The 17,363-nt window shown below is 39.7% G+C and overlaps 3 protein-coding genes and 1 non-coding gene across 5 annotated transcripts; 1 reads left to right on the top strand and 3 right to left on the bottom strand.

Annotated features, from left to right (window-relative positions):
• Window positions 1–5,964: 5,964 nt before the first annotated feature.
• Window positions 5,965–7,864, top strand: sowahd (sosondowah ankyrin repeat domain family d). Of its 2 annotated transcripts, none has more exons than XM_042074941.1 (2): window positions 5,965–6,172; window positions 6,580–7,864. In XM_042074941.1, exon 2 carries the CDS (start codon window positions 6,685–6,687, stop codon window positions 7,771–7,773), a length of 1,089 nt encoding a protein of 362 aa, XP_041930875.1. In that variant the 5' UTR covers window positions 5,965–6,172; window positions 6,580–6,684; the 3' UTR covers window positions 7,774–7,864. The 2 variants fall into 2 exon arrangements, with proteins under 2 accessions (XP_041930875.1, XP_041930876.1); XM_042074942.1 differs by having other exon boundaries at window positions 5,965–6,195.
• A 1,031-nt stretch (window positions 7,865–8,895) lies between these two features.
• rpl39 (ribosomal protein L39) lies at window positions 8,896–10,282 on the bottom strand. The gene is made up of 3 exons (XM_042074978.1): window positions 10,126–10,282; window positions 9,711–9,814; window positions 8,896–9,102 (listed from the first exon to the last, which is right to left on the bottom strand). Exons 1-3 carry the CDS (start codon window positions 10,126–10,128, stop codon window positions 9,054–9,056), a joined length of 156 nt encoding a protein of 51 aa, XP_041930912.1. The 5' UTR covers window positions 10,129–10,282; the 3' UTR covers window positions 8,896–9,053.
• LOC121695097 lies at window positions 9,388–9,523 on the bottom strand. The gene has a single exon (XR_006026015.1). It is a non-coding gene; the product is annotated as a small nucleolar RNA SNORA69 (small nucleolar RNA).
• A 991-nt stretch (window positions 10,283–11,273) lies between the features above and the next one.
• On the bottom strand, window positions 11,274–17,068 carry upf3b (UPF3B regulator of nonsense mediated mRNA decay). The gene is made up of 10 exons (XM_042074919.1): window positions 16,842–17,068; window positions 16,061–16,167; window positions 15,870–15,976; window positions 15,548–15,646; window positions 15,344–15,454; window positions 15,211–15,254; window positions 14,466–14,654; window positions 13,267–13,427; window positions 12,630–12,939; window positions 11,274–12,266 (listed from the first exon to the last, which is right to left on the bottom strand). The coding sequence occupies exons 1-10, from the start codon at window positions 16,953–16,955 to the stop codon at window positions 12,129–12,131; spliced, it is 1,380 nt and encodes a 459-aa protein (XP_041930853.1). The 5' UTR covers window positions 16,956–17,068; the 3' UTR covers window positions 11,274–12,128.
• Window positions 17,069–17,363: the final 295 nt, after the last annotated feature.

The following is a 17,363-nucleotide window of genomic DNA, read 5'->3' as shown; positions in this document are numbered from 1 at the left end:
ACCATAGAAAGTACCATTTTATGCACCCAATACCCAATAGGCTTAATGACTAATATTTGACTGTAGTCTGTCAAAAAAAGCATTCTATATTTTGTTCATACATCTGATAAGATATCCCATCTGACTTGCAAACATAAAACACGATAAACAACATAATATACCTACACGTTTCTGTATCGTTTCACGACAGCCCCCTTTTCTGCACTTGGTTCCTTCCGCGTAGTAAAGAACATAGAAAAAGAATCAATGGGGAAATATCATTACTGATGGAATACTAGCCAACATAATCCGTCCAGGCCTATTTTTGTTTAGGCCTATACATTGTGTAGTTGACTCTCCTTTATGTTTTAGTTTTTTGTGCAATTGTCATTATTGCTATGGTATAGCCTAGGCCTTCTCAAGAGGCCAACTTTAAGGACCCACTCAATTTTTGTTTTTTGTTTTATAGCCAAACTATCAAACTTTTGTGCAAAGCCTTTATGACTTGTTGGGCTAAATGTGATGATCATCCAGACACACACACACACACACACCAGAGCCAGACAGTAGGCTATACCTAAGTAAATTTACTTGAATACTGTACTTGTATGATCTGTACTTTACTTGAGTATTAATATTTTGGGAAACTTGTTCCTTTTCCTCATTACATTTGAAAGACAAATGCTGTACTTTTGACTCAACTACATTTTAAATATGAGAAGTGCTTGTTACTTTTAAGCACATTTGAAATGGTTCTTTAAATGCAATAATGTGATTGACTATTTTTTTCAATAGTTCAGTTTGAACTTGGCTGTGGCAATGATCGTGACATCAGATTGTTCATCAGAACATCATCCATGATTAGGGTGAAGTTGGAATAATAATAATAATAATAATAATAATAATAATAATACATTTTATTTAAAGCGCCTTTCATGACACCCAAGGTCACTTCACAAACAAATTATATTAGACAATCACCTGCTAATCACCACATAGCTAGATCTTTCTATCATTAAAAAGTAAATAAACTACTATATCCTGTTTTACATTTGGCGGGGAAAATGTTTTAGATTTGTAGACGGAATGAATACAGTCTAAAGTGTATTATTACATCCATTTTAACGGTTGCAAAGTTATGAAAATAGGTAAAATGTTGATGTAAGGAACTGGTCTGTTCAAGTACACTCTGTTCCATATTTTGTCAGTACACTTTAATGCAGTGCGCTATGTGCACTGTGTTCTTCCTCGCATGCATGAATTTCAACAGGATAGTGTCGTCTCAAATCGGACACCAAGTCTGTGCACTTAACAGAAATGACAATCACAACATATAAACATAACTTTACTGGTGTCCTCTATTCGACAGTGACAAAGTCGTACTTCGTCAAAACATGAACAGTTTAATGTGATAACCTGCTTGTAAGTCTGTAAAATGTGTTTTCCATTGAAAATGGTCCTTCCTCTTCCACTATAGCCAAGATGGCGACCGTTGAGGGCATGGACGGATTATGAACTTTCGGGCCCCTGGGCCCAGATGTAGAGCAGTAGAGCGTTCTTATTTGTTCCTGCAATCTACCTGCACCTAACCAGGCTGTGCGTTGATCTTGGTTTCATTTGGAATAAAGGTATGTTGTACTTTGTCCACCTCTGTCACACACACACACGCCTAACAGAGCATGTCATGATAGCTGAACAGTCAGACACTTCTTTGGTTTTATTAGGGCCTGAACACCTAGGTGCGAAGCCCTATTGTTTTTGTAAGGATTCTTCTTCTTCTTCACTTTTTTTAGGACATGACTTTGCCTTTTTGAGGTGGTTCCCATGGTCAAAAACGCAGGAAATTTGGTACACACGTCAGTCGTAGCGCTCACTACTCAGTTACAGAGGCTTTGGCCCCAGGTGTGGCCCACAGACTCCATAGCGCCCCCTTATGTCATTGAGCTTCATGGTCGACATATAGTTTCAGCTACACAGACTAAATTTGGTAGGTGTGTGGGGCTCTCAAAGACAAACAACTTTGGTATGTAAATTGCATTAGCTACGCCCAACAGGAACTGAGGTAATTGGGATTTTGTGTGTTTGGACACATGGTCAATTTTAAAATATTCCTCCTATACCAGGGGTCTCCAACACGGTGGGCACCAGGTATCCTGCGGGACACCTATGAGAACACTTTCTAAAAATAGCCAACAACTCGCCTGCAGATCACGCTCTACAACATCCTCCATTGTGAAATTTTTAATATATTTAATTGTACACCATACATTTGTAACATTAACTTGATATTGGTGATACCTTACAAATTGTTGCTGGATTAAATTTTTGCCTTTGGCTCCGAATCCCTTTCCCATTCAATCAACAACAACGGAAGCGGAGCGCATACACGCTGCTCACACGCATAGACAGTAAAAGAAAAAAAAGCTTGCTGGTGTAGCCTAGCCTGACGTAGCCATACTCAATTCTAGTCAGAATATGAGTCTGATACTGCTCCATTGGGATGTAATTATGGGGCGTGTTTCAACCGATACAAGGGGGGAATGCCTCTGCACTCAATTGGATAGACCTAACCAATCAGAGCAACGAAATAGCTTACCTTGAGGTGTAGGAAAAACACACAAACCATCCTTCTTCTCCACAAATGCCTTAACATTGTTTTCTGGTCTTTTGTAAAAGTTATTGTGCCGTCAATATCTCCTACAACACTCATTAGCGAAATCTAAGAGATACGTAGTAGGGTAGGCTATTAGGAAAAAACTGATAGTTTATATCCCCTCCGTTTCTAAAAATAATTCTGTTGAACACTGATATGCTACAAACATGTTATAAACAGCTGGGAAAGGCTGTCACAAATCCCTCGAACAGGTGGTCAATCAGAGATTTCAAACGAACGAGGGAACACGCTGTTTTCCCTTGATGAAAGTGAAACCATGAGTTTTCCCACATCTCAACTTTGGCCAAAGTTTTCAGAAATAATCGTTTTCAGTGATAAAACCTCATTAAATAATATGCATTTTCCATATGGGGTCTTAAAAGCCATGTCTCCTAGCCACAGTGTTTTTGTTGCAAATATAGGCCTAATCTAAGCGTGCTCAGATGACGTGATAGACGATGCGCTGTTGCTCACCTGTCCATCATCGTAAAGCCTGATTTGATTGGTCCGCCAGATCTAGAGCGAGCATAGTTGCTCCACAACGGAGCAATGCCAGACCGAACTTCCCGACCTCAAATGTTGTGGGCAGGACTAAGTTCGGCTGGCACCCAGGCTAGGTGTAGCCAATGGAAGCATATCTTTGCGAAAGTTCTGTGGCTACTCCGTGTTTGTCCCATACGGTTTGTGCATGATTGTTCAAGGACTGAAAAACAATTGCTTTAGCTCACAGGCCTTTTCTCCTCCGTAGCCTACTGGTGCAGCAATAGCGCTGAAAATCTTGTGGCATGCATGCCATGCAATAGGACTGTGCATTACCTGGCGAAAAACAAAACCTTTTTTGTCAGATCATGGAGAGATTTCAGATCTGCAATAACTATAAAAGGCGTCTTCATAAGTTAGGGTGGTGTTGGTGATTGCTATTGAAATGTTAAAACCGAATTGTCCACTGAAATCAGAACTTAAACAGCCTCTGAATTCTTAATGGGGGTAATGCTAAAAATTGTAACCTAAATTTTTAATTGCACAAAAAGATTGCTTTTTTCGTTTAAACAAATAGATTAGATTCCCCATGGAACTTTGAAATGAACAAACTGAACAAAAATGTTGGTAGTGTTGAACATTGATATTGAAGTATTGAAGAATTAGATGAAAACACAGTTGCTTAATATATAAAGGCTTACAGGCATACATAATACTGATAATTTAAATGTGAAAATCACATAGGCCTATTATTTAGGAGTATTACCCTCGCAAAAAAGGGGTGACGGTCTGTTTGTTTCAAATAACCCTCTATATGATTTCGGGTCCTTCAGGTAGGAGACCCCTGTCCTAGACGATTTGTCAGATTCAAGTGAAATTTGGCAAACATGATGCCAAGATGTTGCCGATGTTAAATTGTGAAGGGATTTTTGATATGTTGTAATATGTTGAAATAGTGAAATAATTTTTATGATTTTCTAGCCACATAAACAGGAAATGTGTATCAGTCACAGTGCATTGAATGAATGGTCTAAAAACTTCTCAGGTTAATGGATATTATGATTATGATGATATCCAGACACCCAATGGTGGCCACCACCTGGCCAAGTAGGAAATGTGCCAGAAATTGGCAATGCCTTAACTGATTGATTTGAAACTTCATAAAATATTGGATATAATTATTGTGATGATATTCATTTGTGTATTTCATATGCCTAGGTTAGCGCCACCATCTGGCCAAGCAGGAAATGTGCCAAATATTTTCAATGCTTTGGATTGATCTGAAACTTTACAAAATATTGGATATCATGATTGTGATGATATTCACATGTGTAATTCACATGCCTAGCATAGCACCACCATCTGGCCAAGCAGGAAATGTGCCAGAAATGTTCTATTCTATCTAGCCAGGTTGCAAATGCTTAAGCATAATGACTATTGATACATCCCAAGTTGTGCTTCTATAACAAACTGATGAGTGAAAAATAGTGCCAAGGCTACTATTCCTAATTCCTCCTGTACCACCCTTAAAATAATTGTCAAATAATTATTCAAGTTGTAATGACATTTCCTGTCAAATAGGCTACCATTGAAAGAAAAAAAGATTAATAATGAGATTAAAGCCTAAAAACAAGAATATGATCAACTGAGACAGCAGTAAAGACTAAAGTTATCCAGATCAGGCTTCCAAAGATATGGCACAACACTGACTTTATTCCATCCAAATAAAATGCAGGATTCAACTGGGGAGAGATGGATTTAGCTAGCCTGGCCACGCCAATCTAGATCTCTTTTCATGAAAGATACCAGTCTGGAACAGATCGTTTGGCGGATTACCTGTCCAATCAGCGATGAGAGGAGATGACTAATTTTGAAATCGAAAGTGGCTGTGGTAAACAGTAGTAGCAACACCTGCAAACATCAAAAATTGCAGTCGGTAGAATTAGTAAATGTACAGCAAATGTAGGGCCACATACATTCCTGACTGCTAATGCTGTTTATTGCCAATTTGTAAAGTTTAGGCGAAGTAGGAAGTAACATTGAATCCCTGATCAATGTGATTGGTTAGGCTGGACCAATGATTTCAAAGTTCTATGTCTACATGTCTATGTCTATGTTCCTGTCACCATGCAGTGTTGGTTTCCCAATCGTGACTGACCAGACTCTATTCACTTTGTGAATGAGTTTGGTTTACCAGTCGGATTTAGCTCAGCTATCTGCAAAACTTTCCTCAACACTGCAGCTGTGGCCTTGTCGTAGACCACACACATACAGTTGTGGCTGAACTTGTTCAGAAGTCTCATTCAGAGCTACAGCTGATTTGTTACAATGGTAGACTACAATGATAAAATGTTATATTTGATGTCAGTGATTGCCACTAATGGAAGGTCATCAAACTGTTAGGTAAAGAATCCCATCATTTTTGTCAAAGCCATTTTCATTTGTTTTATTATATCAAATATTCTGTTGAATAGAAAGTCAAAAGTCTAACTTACAAAAAAAAATTCAAAGAAAATGTTACTGTTTTTCATGTAGGCCTACATATTTTGACAATGGCCAAAATAATTAGGCTTTACAACACCTGTGATAATGACATAGAATATAATGTTTGAAGAATTACATTTAGGACTACCAAAACATTATTGGCAGCTTATTTATGGATAAAGCATAAGACAAGTAATTGTGCTATGAAATGAAAGTGAATAAACCAGGAACTGTAATTGTTTTGTACTTCCGTTGTTTTATTGGTCAACCATCGGAATAGGCGCTTGGCTTGATGGCACTGTTGAGCGTTGTCATAAGGATTAGGGTTGAACTTTGTATCAGTAGGCTAACTCTTGAGTGGACTTTAGGGGAGGGAACAGTCAGACAAGGGAAGCCAGTGTAGACTACGGAACACTCTCGTTTTCGTAAACTTTTATTTAGAAACATCAGAGATGTTGAATTTGAAGAAAAAATAAAATCTGTCTCATTATTGGATAACATGGTCTGCACCTTGGTGTTGGAAAATAAAACCCATTGTTTTCTACGCGCTATTACGCACATGACGTAGCCTAGCAGGTGAGTAGCCTATCAATTCTTAGGTAAGTGTGAATAAACTGGTAGCCTACTTTTAGGCTACTGTAACTGTAGCTTACAGGCAGTAGCTTTTAGGGTTAAAGCAAAAGGATTAAATAAAAGTTCATAAAGTTTTTATAAAATGCCAAACCAAAAAGAGGAACATCAGTCGTGTTTGCTGAGGAGAAAAGGAACTAATGACAGAATGTTGTGTGCGCACTTTTTTTTGGCACGGGCTGTCTATTGGATCTAATAACCTGCCATGCTGAATTTGCAGGGCTTGACAAACATTGCATTGTCATGAAACTAACTATCTTAGTTATGGAAAAAAATAAATACTGGTGACAAATTAGGCTGACACTTCTTACACTTTGATTTGCCTAAAAATGTCATGTATTCTCCCTTTTCAGGGTCTGACAAGACCAATTGAAGGACAGGGATTTTCTTCTTCTCAGCCAGGCTAGGCTGTATTTTGCCCTTAAGAAGTTGAAATACTCCCGGAAGAGTTAAACAAGATGTGTGACAAAAACAGCAATGTCTCTGGACATGAAGACGTTATCAGGTCTGAGACTCATTTGAACTCTCCAAAGGGCGGAGCAGCATCACCTCCTGTCAGTAAACACCCAAATGGTGATGGAATGAACTGTACCTCCTCCTCCTCCTCCAACTTTAAAGCGCCAAGCCAGTTTCTCGAAAGCTTGAGTGCGCGACCACTCCCCGGAGCCTTGAGCGTGTCCACACGCAGATCGAGACTTCAGAGACAGCAGGAGATATGTGAACCAGGCAGCGTCTCACAGACTTTATCAGTGGAGACATCTACCAAGGGAAGCATCACACCTGTCATGCGTAAAAAATACCTGAAAGAATTATTTCTGAATAACGGTTTGCATAGCGGCTTTGGTAGTATCCTGCTGTCTTCAAGAACTTCATATGCGTCATCGGGAGGCTACGAGGAGAATGATCCATCCTATGCTGAAGGAGGTAATTACATTTCATGGGCTCTTGATCCTATGGAGCACGCATGGATTTTGTCTGTTGTTGATGGAAACCTTGAGGCAATAATGACCTATCTCTCTTCGGATCTGACTCTTCTGACTAGAAAAGACTTTGTCAGCGGTTTCACTGCTCTCCACTGGTTAGCTAAGTATGGGAAAGATGAAACGATCATTAAACTATTGAAGTATGCAGAAGAAGAGGGCTGTCATGTAGACGTCAACTTGAAAGGTAGCGGGGGTCTAACGCCACTTCATGTGGCTGCTATGCACAGTCAGTTTATGGTGGTGAAAATCTTAGTCGGAGCTTTTGGTGCAAAAATCGATATCATGGACTACAATGGACGGAGAGCGTGGCAATATCTTAAGTGCAACGCCCCGATAGAGATGAAGGAGCTACTGGGAGCCTGGGATGACGAGCACGCAAGCGTTGGGGGCCAAAACGCGAACAACAACAGCTCGGGAGCAGCAGAGGTGATAAATAATGCAACTAGCAAGGAGGAGGAACCAATGGATACTTTTGACAGGAGAAATGGTGGCTGGCGGTTCGGATCCTTCAAAAAGTTTTTTTCTCCGCTTTTCGTTTTTGTTAATAAAGATAAGGCAGACTGACATGAGGGGTGGTGGCTGTAAATCCAAATGTGAGAGGTTTTATATTGATACATTTTGAAACATTAAAGATTAAGCTCAATCATTACAAATATTTTTTGTATTGAACAGAGATGCGTGGGTAGCCTATGTGGTTATTGTACTTGCACTATACACTTGCATTTTACTCAGTAGCCTACATTTAGAGGAATGCCTCAAAATGCAGAGTTTTCATAGGTGTATGGAGTTCTAACAATTATGTGGTCTTGAACAGGACAGCTCCTAATGCACATTCAAAGGTCATAAGGGCCTTTTGATCAGGCTGTTTGGTCAGCATCGTTTCACATATGATCAAGCCAACACTACACTGGTACTCAAGTGGATGCTAGCACATGAGTTCTGATTAAACATCTTCACACTTGCAGATGTATTTATGTTTAGATAGTGAATGTCTTCGCACACAACGAAACACGTCCCGTGGTTTGGACATCATAATGTCACGCTTTCTTCCACAAGTTCCAGTCCACAATTTATGGAAGATGGTCCTGAAACATATCTACCAATCACATTACACTCCACACTTGCTCACTCCTAAATCCTGTTGACATTCAAAGGCCTTTATAACCTTTGCCCATCATGCTCACCGCAATGGGAGCAAAGGCCTTTTCCGATGCTGCACCCAAACAGTGGAACTCCCCACACATCCACGCTCTCGATTCCATCCCAATACAAAACCGCTCTTAATCGACCTTTTCAATATAGCTTATGGAATTTAATGTGCTCCCCCATCTTTTTTTATTTGTGTGCGCTGATTATTTTCCACTGTGTTTATGTAAAGCAGCATTGGATGCTTTGAAAGGCACTATGTAACAAATAAAATGTATTATAATCAACGTTTCTATGCACCCAATCTGCTATAAATAGGACTATGTGCATGGGACATACAAACACTATAAACAGGACTATGTGCATGGGACATAAAAACACAAGCAGACCAGAAACAATTCTCTGGATTTAGACCCAGAGTTGTCAACAGCAGCTTTACAGGGCACTGCTCATGTTAGATCTGAGTGTGTGCAGGGCTGTCTATTCCAGATCTCGATAACCAAAAAAACCCTACATCTACAGTAAGAGGCACATCAGAAGTTCTGTTCTTATAACAAATGTTTTATTGTTTCAACAGCATAACCCTACTATCTGTACAAAGAGACCGCTGTTCCAGATGCCATGGCCTCCCTCCAGGGGTTGAGTTGGTGGTCCTGCAGAGGGTTCGGGAGATGCCAAGAGAGTCAAGGGCCACAGAATTACAGGCCTAACTTTGTCCTCCTCCAGTGTCTCCTCTTGGAATTGTACCTAGCAACCAAACAAAACCTCTTAGTGAGCACATCCATAACATGAGAATTGCAGGTGTCCACATAATGAACTTAGAAGCAGACATCTTAAAGCAAGCATCCATCACTCAAATACAGAGGTAGAAAGTTCCACAATACCAGTAACCCATACATAAATTCATCTTGCACATGGTACCTTCTCTGATGAGCGCATAGTAAATCATTCATATGCAGGTCAGAGAGGATAACACATCCACACCTTATAATGGTGTTCTAAATGCAGAAATGTTAACACAGCCATAAGGAGAATTGTCAGTACTTGAGAGCATCCCTGCCACTTCAGTGACCAGGAAAAAAAACCTCTTAAGTAATGTAAACTTTCCTCTCAGCAGGATTATGGCAGTACTCCCACAAAATGAAGCACTGTAATTGCAACCTGCTTTACCATCATGTCATGCTAGTTAGTTTGCCTTAGGTCACCACAATTGGGCAGCGTGCTGATGTAAACATAACCAAAGTCGACTTTGATATCGTGTCAAGTCGTTCGATTATCATACATCACACGTTGACTCCAGTCTTACGTTCATAACTAAACACACGCGAAGACAGCAATCACAATCAAGAGCCTACCTGATCTTGTTGCCAGTTTTCATTCTGATCCACTGAGGAATTGGCCTGTTCTGCTTCTGCTTCTTAGCAAGAAAGCGCTTGATCCTGTACGTCTTATGGGACGACTGAAACACAAACACAGGGCAGTAGCCAAAATGTTACATTTAACAGAAGCAAGGCGCCATCAATTTAATGCAAATGTGAAAAACTCAATGGACCGCATGCTTGCATTACAGAAGGTAACTAATTTAGAATATTGAACTTCCGTTGAATGCTAACAGGCTAACACTAGAAAATACACTAGTTGTCCTCGTTACTAGCACATATGAGCAATAAGCACATATTTGAAAACCAATCATGGAAAACAAACAAGTCGTACACATATCTTGTCTTAAACTCCTCAATTTTTGAAGATGTTTATAGATTTTCTACTCACCATCAGGGAACCTCTGTCTTGTCACCACAATGGCGGAGGCTGAAGAGAGAGAACCATGGGAAATCGCCGTGTTGTATATCCGCATTTTGGGGCGGGGCCAGAAAACGACATGTCTGTTGCACAGACAGCGACACCTACGGGATCTTTTGCCTTGCAATGAGCAACTTCGACTGATTGCTTGCTTGCTTAATTGTTGGAACTACAAACATAACAACACAGTCATCAGGGTTAACTTATTTGGACTAGCTGGTGAATTGAGGAGTTAGCCTCCTCTACCTCTTCAACTGAATGACAGATTGTGTTTTCAGCATTTTCAATTCTTTCCTGCCTTATAGAATTCCTGCTCTGTGGTCCAAACGTCTTTATTTAGATGTAACTGTCTATGCTTTTAATCATTGTCCACGAATGTTTCCTTTGGACCGTTTTAGTGTGTTCATTGCATTGGCCAGTCAAATTGCTCTCTGAAACTAGAAAGTCTTTAACTAGCCTACTGATTAGATTTGTTTGGTGGACAGCTGCTAATGGATCTGTAAGGTTGTGATGCTCCTATCCACCTTAACAGTTGTGGTAAAAACCTGTGTGTAGGCTACTGCCATTTTGTGAAGGATGTGGTGCACACCTGTGTAAGCTATCATCAGAAACAGTATCTTTGACATCATTCTTGTCTGTTTCTGGTATGGAATAGACTTAGAACAACAGACTCTTTCATTTTACTGGAAAGACCTCTTTCTGAGCATCTAAACAACTCCAGAACGACTGCAGCCCAGATGCTCAAGTATCCCGAAGTTTCATCACTTCCTTAAATAGCCAAACTGTCTTCAGCAGCAAAATACATGATTGCTATAGGGTTTTCTAATGGGGGATTATCTTCGTAAGCATTATAATCAAGGACTAGCTACCATATGCCATTGACACATTTGAGTGATGGCAGCAAATTACAGCTGTATTCCTTAATCTACCACTTTTGGCTGTAACCATCACAATATAAACAATGTTATTTTATGTGACTTTTGTTATTTAAATAAAAAAAGTGATTTTTCCTTACTGAACAGAATTTACTTTGAACAAAAAAAATGTATATGGATCTCTTCCATATTTATGTTTATCACCCAATACAATTTCCTTTTTATGACATCCACATACCACAATGATGTTCAATGCTTTATTTAAACAAAACAAAAAACAGTTTTGTATTTTACAAGAACGTAGCAATTAAAAAAGCAAAATATAAGGATCTCTTAAACCTGTCATTGTGTGAATTACAGGCAGGTCAGGGTATAAGGAAATTATGAGCGTGAACAAGTTTGGGGCTTGTTATGGTGCAGCACTGTTTGCACATGAGCAATACCTCATTTTGCAAGGGCAGAGTAGGCCACAGGTACTAGCCTGATAGTTTGCATCCAAGATGTCAGCTTTGAAATATTGACTTTAGTAATAGGAGTCATTGCTTTCTGAAAATACACAGAGAATAATTGTGAGAATAGGGTAAAAACTGAAAGACAGAAAGTTGCTAATTGTGACAAGCCTTTGGGAGGCAAAGTAAAGTTGACAACAAAAGTCTAATGTAATACTGAGGAACTGACTCCAAGCCTTCCTCTTGCATTACTAAACAGGGTTGTGCTCTAAGAAAAACATTTTGAACTCACTGTGTGGCTGTATGATGCAGCAATTTTGGCTGTGTATAAACATTAAGGTCACTTCTGAGCCGACCTGGTTAAATGACTTTGGTTTTTCTCCTTCCTAAACCAAGACTGAGCTATATCCATCTTTAATGGACTGCATTTTCCCCTAGCCTCTCACTGACACAATTAAGAGTGGTTCATCCAGGCACTTGAGGGCCCACCCATCTTTGTCTTCTTTCCAAAAATGGAACGAGAGTATGAGGAACTGCACAGTCCTGGAGGCGTCATCTGCACCCAACATCCCATTGCAATACCCTTTGCACCCAAGCAAGAGCCTCTCTCCTGGGCCAACAGGCCGAGCGGTGCTGGATCCAAGCCTGCTCACTCCTCGCCCTTCTCCTGGGTGTTCTTGCCATCACCATCAGCCTTCTTATTGGCCACATGAGCGTCGCCTGACGGCCCACTGGTCCGGTTGCGGCTCCTGGCACCCGGCTGGTAGAGCTGGATGGCAGGCCGGTCCTGAGGGCACAGAGAGGATTGTTCAAGTGACAAACACACGGTATGAGCGGGAAGAAGGCTTCCTCTGCAGTGATTCTGCTCTACATATTATAGGTTACAAAGAGAGTAAACTCAAGTATGCATGCTTGGCAGTATGTTGCAAGCCCCAGATCAAAGTACTAGAATCGCTGTTGTTTGAAATGGCACATTGCAGCATCACTGTGCTTTACGGTCATGTAATATGACAAATAATGTAACAAATTATAGCAACATAATGAAAATATCACAAAATAATCATAGATTGATTGACATTTCATCTTTGACACTGAAAATGAGGCTAATGGATTAGTCTTGGTTTGAGGTTGTGTTTAAGAGGAACATTACCTTGTTCCTCAGCCGCTCTCTTTTGTTGCTTTCCTCCTTTTTGTGGTCTTTAGATGTTTTTTCAGGTTTATCTGCATGACTGGAGGATTCCCCACTGTTTTCATTCCTCCTTTTCTCCCAACGCTCTTTCCTTCCTTCCTCCTCTCGCTTTTTGAAGGTGTTCTCTCCATCATGACGCTCTCTCCTCCTACGCCGGTCCTCATCTTGTCGTCTGATACGCTCCTTTTCTTTCAGGCGGCGTTCGCGATCTCGTTCCCTATCTCTATCCGCATCCCGATCTCTGTAGTCTTTGCGGCCATCTTCATCTAACCTTCAAAGACAAAACAGATTTTTTTTTCCTACCCAACACAAAAAAAGTGATGTGGGCTGACAAAGTAGTTTGTACTAATTTAGTTGATGTCCAACTTGAAAAACATTGTTATTCATACGAGGAAAAAAGTCCATGGCACTCGTGTAACATTTTAAAAGATGCGTTGGATATTTTTCTAATCTTTTTGATGACAGAAAATGAGAAGGGTATAAAATCCTGTCAAGAGCAGAAGGGTGCAAGTTGCACAATCACAAAAACACAATCCTCTTTTTATGTTGGTTATCAAGTAAATCAGTTTGACCCATTCATACAATTTTGAGAGCTCACTTTCTTGGCCTGTCCTCACGGTTTTCCCCATTCTGGCGCTTCTTCATGTCAGAGCTTCCAGGACCCCTCTCCTCCTTCTGCTTCTCTCGCTCGGCCTTCTTCCCCTTCTCTTTTGGCTTCTCAGCCTCACCTTCATCAGCTTTCTCAGGTTTCTTAAGGAGCTGTGAAACAAAGACAGAGAATATTTTAACAATACCAGGGTACTCCCAGGATCCTCCAACTTAAATTCAAGACTTTTTTTAATACCACTTTGAATTAAATTTAATACCAACTTCTCGTACCCTTCAAAAGGCCAAACTGAACGAGCCATTTTTGAAGAGGTCATAGGCCTTATGGAGACTCATTAGCATATACTAGAGTAAGCACGATAAGATATGCATATTTGTTGGAACATGTTTTAACCTGCAGCCTAGGCTACTTGCAGATTGTGCTAGTTTGTTCAACTAACCATGTTGTGAAAACAGTGTTCACATTACATGTTAAACTGTGTCCTGTAGGAAGGAATATTTCAGACGAGGCTATTTTGAAAGTTTCTTAAAGACTACAGCATGCCAATCATTGCTTTTGTCTTTGAATGGCACATGCCAGTTAAGGAGCAATTCATCTTTTATTTACATAAAGAATTTGCTCCACCTTTTCCCGATATAATTTGTTGAAACTTTATGTATTCTTCATCACAGAAACTCGCTGTAACCTATAGGCTACAGTTGAACACAGTAGCCCACATCGGAACGCAAAAACGGTAACATGAGGCTAGCGGTCTTTAATATTAATAACGTTCACAACATTAGAAGAAAACATACTGCTACATTGCTATTCTAATTTACGTTTTGAATATTTAACTCTCAAAGTTTTCAACTATCCCACCCGTGACATCCCTATCTTTCCAGCTGACATTTCAGATGTACCTGCGCTTGCACACACTTTCCCTCTAGAATGGCGTGAATGACAGGGATGAGAACCGTGAACACAAGTTTTAAAACAACATATTTCCCCCTTGGGCTCTACAATATCATGGAAAGGAAAAAATAAGACCTTGTGAATGAAATTTAAGACTTTTTCAATACTTTTTAAGACCCCGCGAGTAACATGAATAAGGCACACGAGAGGCTTTAATCATCATGATCATCATCATCCATGCATGCATCTTGATACTGGACCATATACACACACAGACATGTTGTGGTGCTCTCATATACCTTGATCTTGGGTTCTTCTTTGGACTGTTCTTTGTCCTTTTCAGCGGCTCTCTCTCCTTTTTTAAATTTTTCAGCATCCTTCCGTTTCCGTCTGTCCTCTTCTCTCCACTTGCGTCGTTCCTCATCCCGCAAGCGCTTTCGCTCCAGCTCCCTCCTTCTCCTCTCTTCTTTCTTCTCCTCCCTTATTCTCTGAAGAAATGAGGCAGTTGTTGAACAATGAAAATAACAGTGTCTACTTTTGTTCAGAGACTATGAAATCAAGTCTGAAACTATGAAATCAAGTCTTCTCAGGGCGTTTTACGACCAACAGAGAACACGTTCTTGAACCGGTTCCATTCAGAATTATTTGAACCTAGTGTTCCAGTGTGTTGCATGCTTAAACAAAAGTTAGTGATATGCATTAACGGGAGGATGATATGACAGTTGTCCCGTAAAAACAGCAGAAATTATCTGTGTAAAATGCTGGTTAACGTCAGCAGTGTAGTGCTAGTTGAGAAGTTCTGTTTACTCATTTCCATTGATATTGAGTAAATATTTGATATTGACACTAAAACACAATTCTCCCCTCTGAATAACAGAATGACGCGCCCACTCCGGTTTTTGATTCAAGCTCCGAAACTAAAGTACCACGTTCCAAACCGTTGTTTGTTTGGTCGAACTCCAAATGGTTCAAATGTTGGTTTGTGAATGGGAACAGAACTGGTTCTCTGTCGGTGGAAAAGGGCTATCAGAGAAAGAGTTTTACCTGTTTATTCTTCAGGAAATCCAAGAGAGGTGTGGTCTTCTTGGCTGATAAAGGAAATGGATAGACAAAATAAAAGTGTAAAGTTTAAGTGTTTTTAAGTGTTAAACTTAAACACAGACAACAGTATACTTACCAATAAGTTCTTTCGTTTTAGCCTCGATCTCCTCAAGCAGAGTCTCTGGTGTAGATGTCAGCTTTTCATCATCTCCATTGTAAAACTCCAGGAACTTCTTGTAATCACCATCTGTGCATCAGAACAAGTGTGGCTAATATGAGACTGAGTTTGATTGAGATAGTCTCATAATAGTGATAACAGTACAAGCTCATAAAAGGTAACCTTCTTCAATTGTTCCACTTTTGGCATCCCTTTTCTTGCTCCTCCTTTTGGCAATTTTCTGGAATGGTGCAAACTCCACAACTGCTGGATACTCCTGACCTGTGTCAAATATATAACTATGTATACTTATCTGCACTCTTTAATGTGATGGTGGTAGTAGTAAAATTATGCTAATAAAAGAAAAATAACTTTCAACAAGAGGATAGCATAACCCGTACTGCATGTAGCTGTAAATGTGGATATTTTTCACAGACAAATCATAACATGGGATTTTGACAGGATGTATGAAGACAAAGATGTCTTGGGGTTTATACAGCCTCACCTCTGCTGTCGATAAAGACATATCCATCAAATCGATCTCGGAAGAGTACGATATCATCTTGATTCTTGAAATTTAGATACGCTCTTGAGAAGAGGTGCGGGTAAAGGCTTAAAGGGTAGAAAATGCCATGAGTCAGACCTCTAATACCAGGTGCTAAAATGACAAATGACACAAGAACCAGAATAGCTTACCTGGTGTCGTTAGAAAAGAACTCAAGGTAGTCAACTTCAGGTAATGGTTGCAGTTGCTCTTCTAATTCCTCCTTTGTTAAACTTGGTGGGAGACGTCGGATGACAATCTTGACACAAATACAAACACTAGTCACTCAAAAAACGTTTACACAACGTTCTCACACTGCCCTCTTTGATCCATTTTTGTTCAACTATAATTATCTTATGTTAAGCTGGAAGAGCGTTGGGAAAATCGAAATCATGAAAATTATATAGCTAACGTCAACACGTTAGACTTATTCCACGACATTATGCAAGTTATGCATCGACTAACTCGCTTGGCCAGCTAATGTTAGCTACGGCTATGTCCGTTTTTACTGTCACATTAAAAGAGCCGTATAAACAACACGCAAAGCATCACGAATTAATATCTAAAGAAATAAAACACATACATATCTATATCTTACTGCATACCTAACCTCGAATTTAAACAGTATTCCTCCCAATTAGATCGCTGAAATACGTTACACTACAGTTAGCTCACTATGCTAGCTATGTATGGATGGTTGACCTAGCTAACATAGATAACGTTAGATAACTTTGTTGTCGAGTCCGAAATGAATTGCCCATACAACCACACAAACTGTAACAGTAAATTGTGCTTTAACGTTTGTATGTCTGGAATCCAAGAGTAGATGGCATCAGTTTTTAAAAAGAAGTCGTAGACAGACAGGCATTTGTTATTATCGGTTGGTAAGATAAGCTAATGTTAACGTTACCAACTTTGCTAATGTTGACTTACCTTGGTCATTGCTTCCTTTTTGTCTTTACATGGCTTGTCGGGCTTTTCATTTTCTTCACATTTAATATCCACTTTTTTCTCTCTAGGACGAGTATTTTCTTTGTCTTCTTTCATTATCACTCAGTCCTGTCGTCAAACTGCCCTATAACACTAATGGTGGTTAGGTATTATTAACAGGTGCTCAACTTGTGTTGTGTTGCTACTGAATAACGTTAGCTACTACTCCCATAGACAGTAAAAGAAACTACTCCCCCTCTCAACTTTCCTCCTGACAACAGCATGCTAGGTTGAGCCAGAGGGTTGAACAGAAGTTGTCAAAAATAAGTTAAATCTCTCTCTAAACAAGCAATGGTGGTAGAAATCTGAAGGACAGGAGCAATTACATATTGATATATATTATTATTATTGGTATGTATTAAATAGCCACATTTTCCAGGGTCAGGAAAATAACTAACTTTTGACCAATGTGTCGTAGTTTGGGATTTCGTGAATGGGTGTCATATTATCATCATATATATGAAT

This window comes from Alosa sapidissima, chromosome 20, assembly GCF_018492685.1.
Source record: "Alosa sapidissima isolate fAloSap1 chromosome 20, fAloSap1.pri, whole genome shotgun sequence".
In the NCBI taxonomy this organism is placed as follows: Eukaryota; Metazoa; Chordata; class Actinopteri; order Clupeiformes; family Clupeidae; genus Alosa; species Alosa sapidissima.
Note: the sequence above shows the minus strand (reverse complement) of the source record. Positions and strands in the feature narration are given on the sequence as shown.

Bases quoted from the DNA above. Each gene is read 5' to 3' on its own strand.
- sowahd (XM_042074941.1), top strand. From the start codon at position 6,685: ATGTGTGACAAAAACAGCAATGTCTCTGGACATGAAGACGTTATCAGG.
- rpl39 (XM_042074978.1), bottom strand. The intron at 9,103-9,710 runs GTAGGCTCTTGA...TTTGGTTGCTAG, and splicing joins AAAACTGGCAACAAGATCAG to GTACAATTCCAAGAGGAGAC.
- upf3b (XM_042074919.1), bottom strand. From the start codon at position 16,955: ATGAAAGAAGACAAAGAAAATACTCGTCCTAGAGAGAAAAAAGTGGAT. The intron at 15,455-15,547 runs GTTACCTTTTAT...TCTGATGCACAG, and splicing joins AAGTGGAACAATTGAAGAAG to ATGGTGATTACAAGAAGTTC. The intron at 12,267-12,629 runs GTAATGTTCCTC...CTGTGCCCTCAG, and splicing joins GAGAGCGGCTGAGGAACAAG to GACCGGCCTGCCATCCAGCT.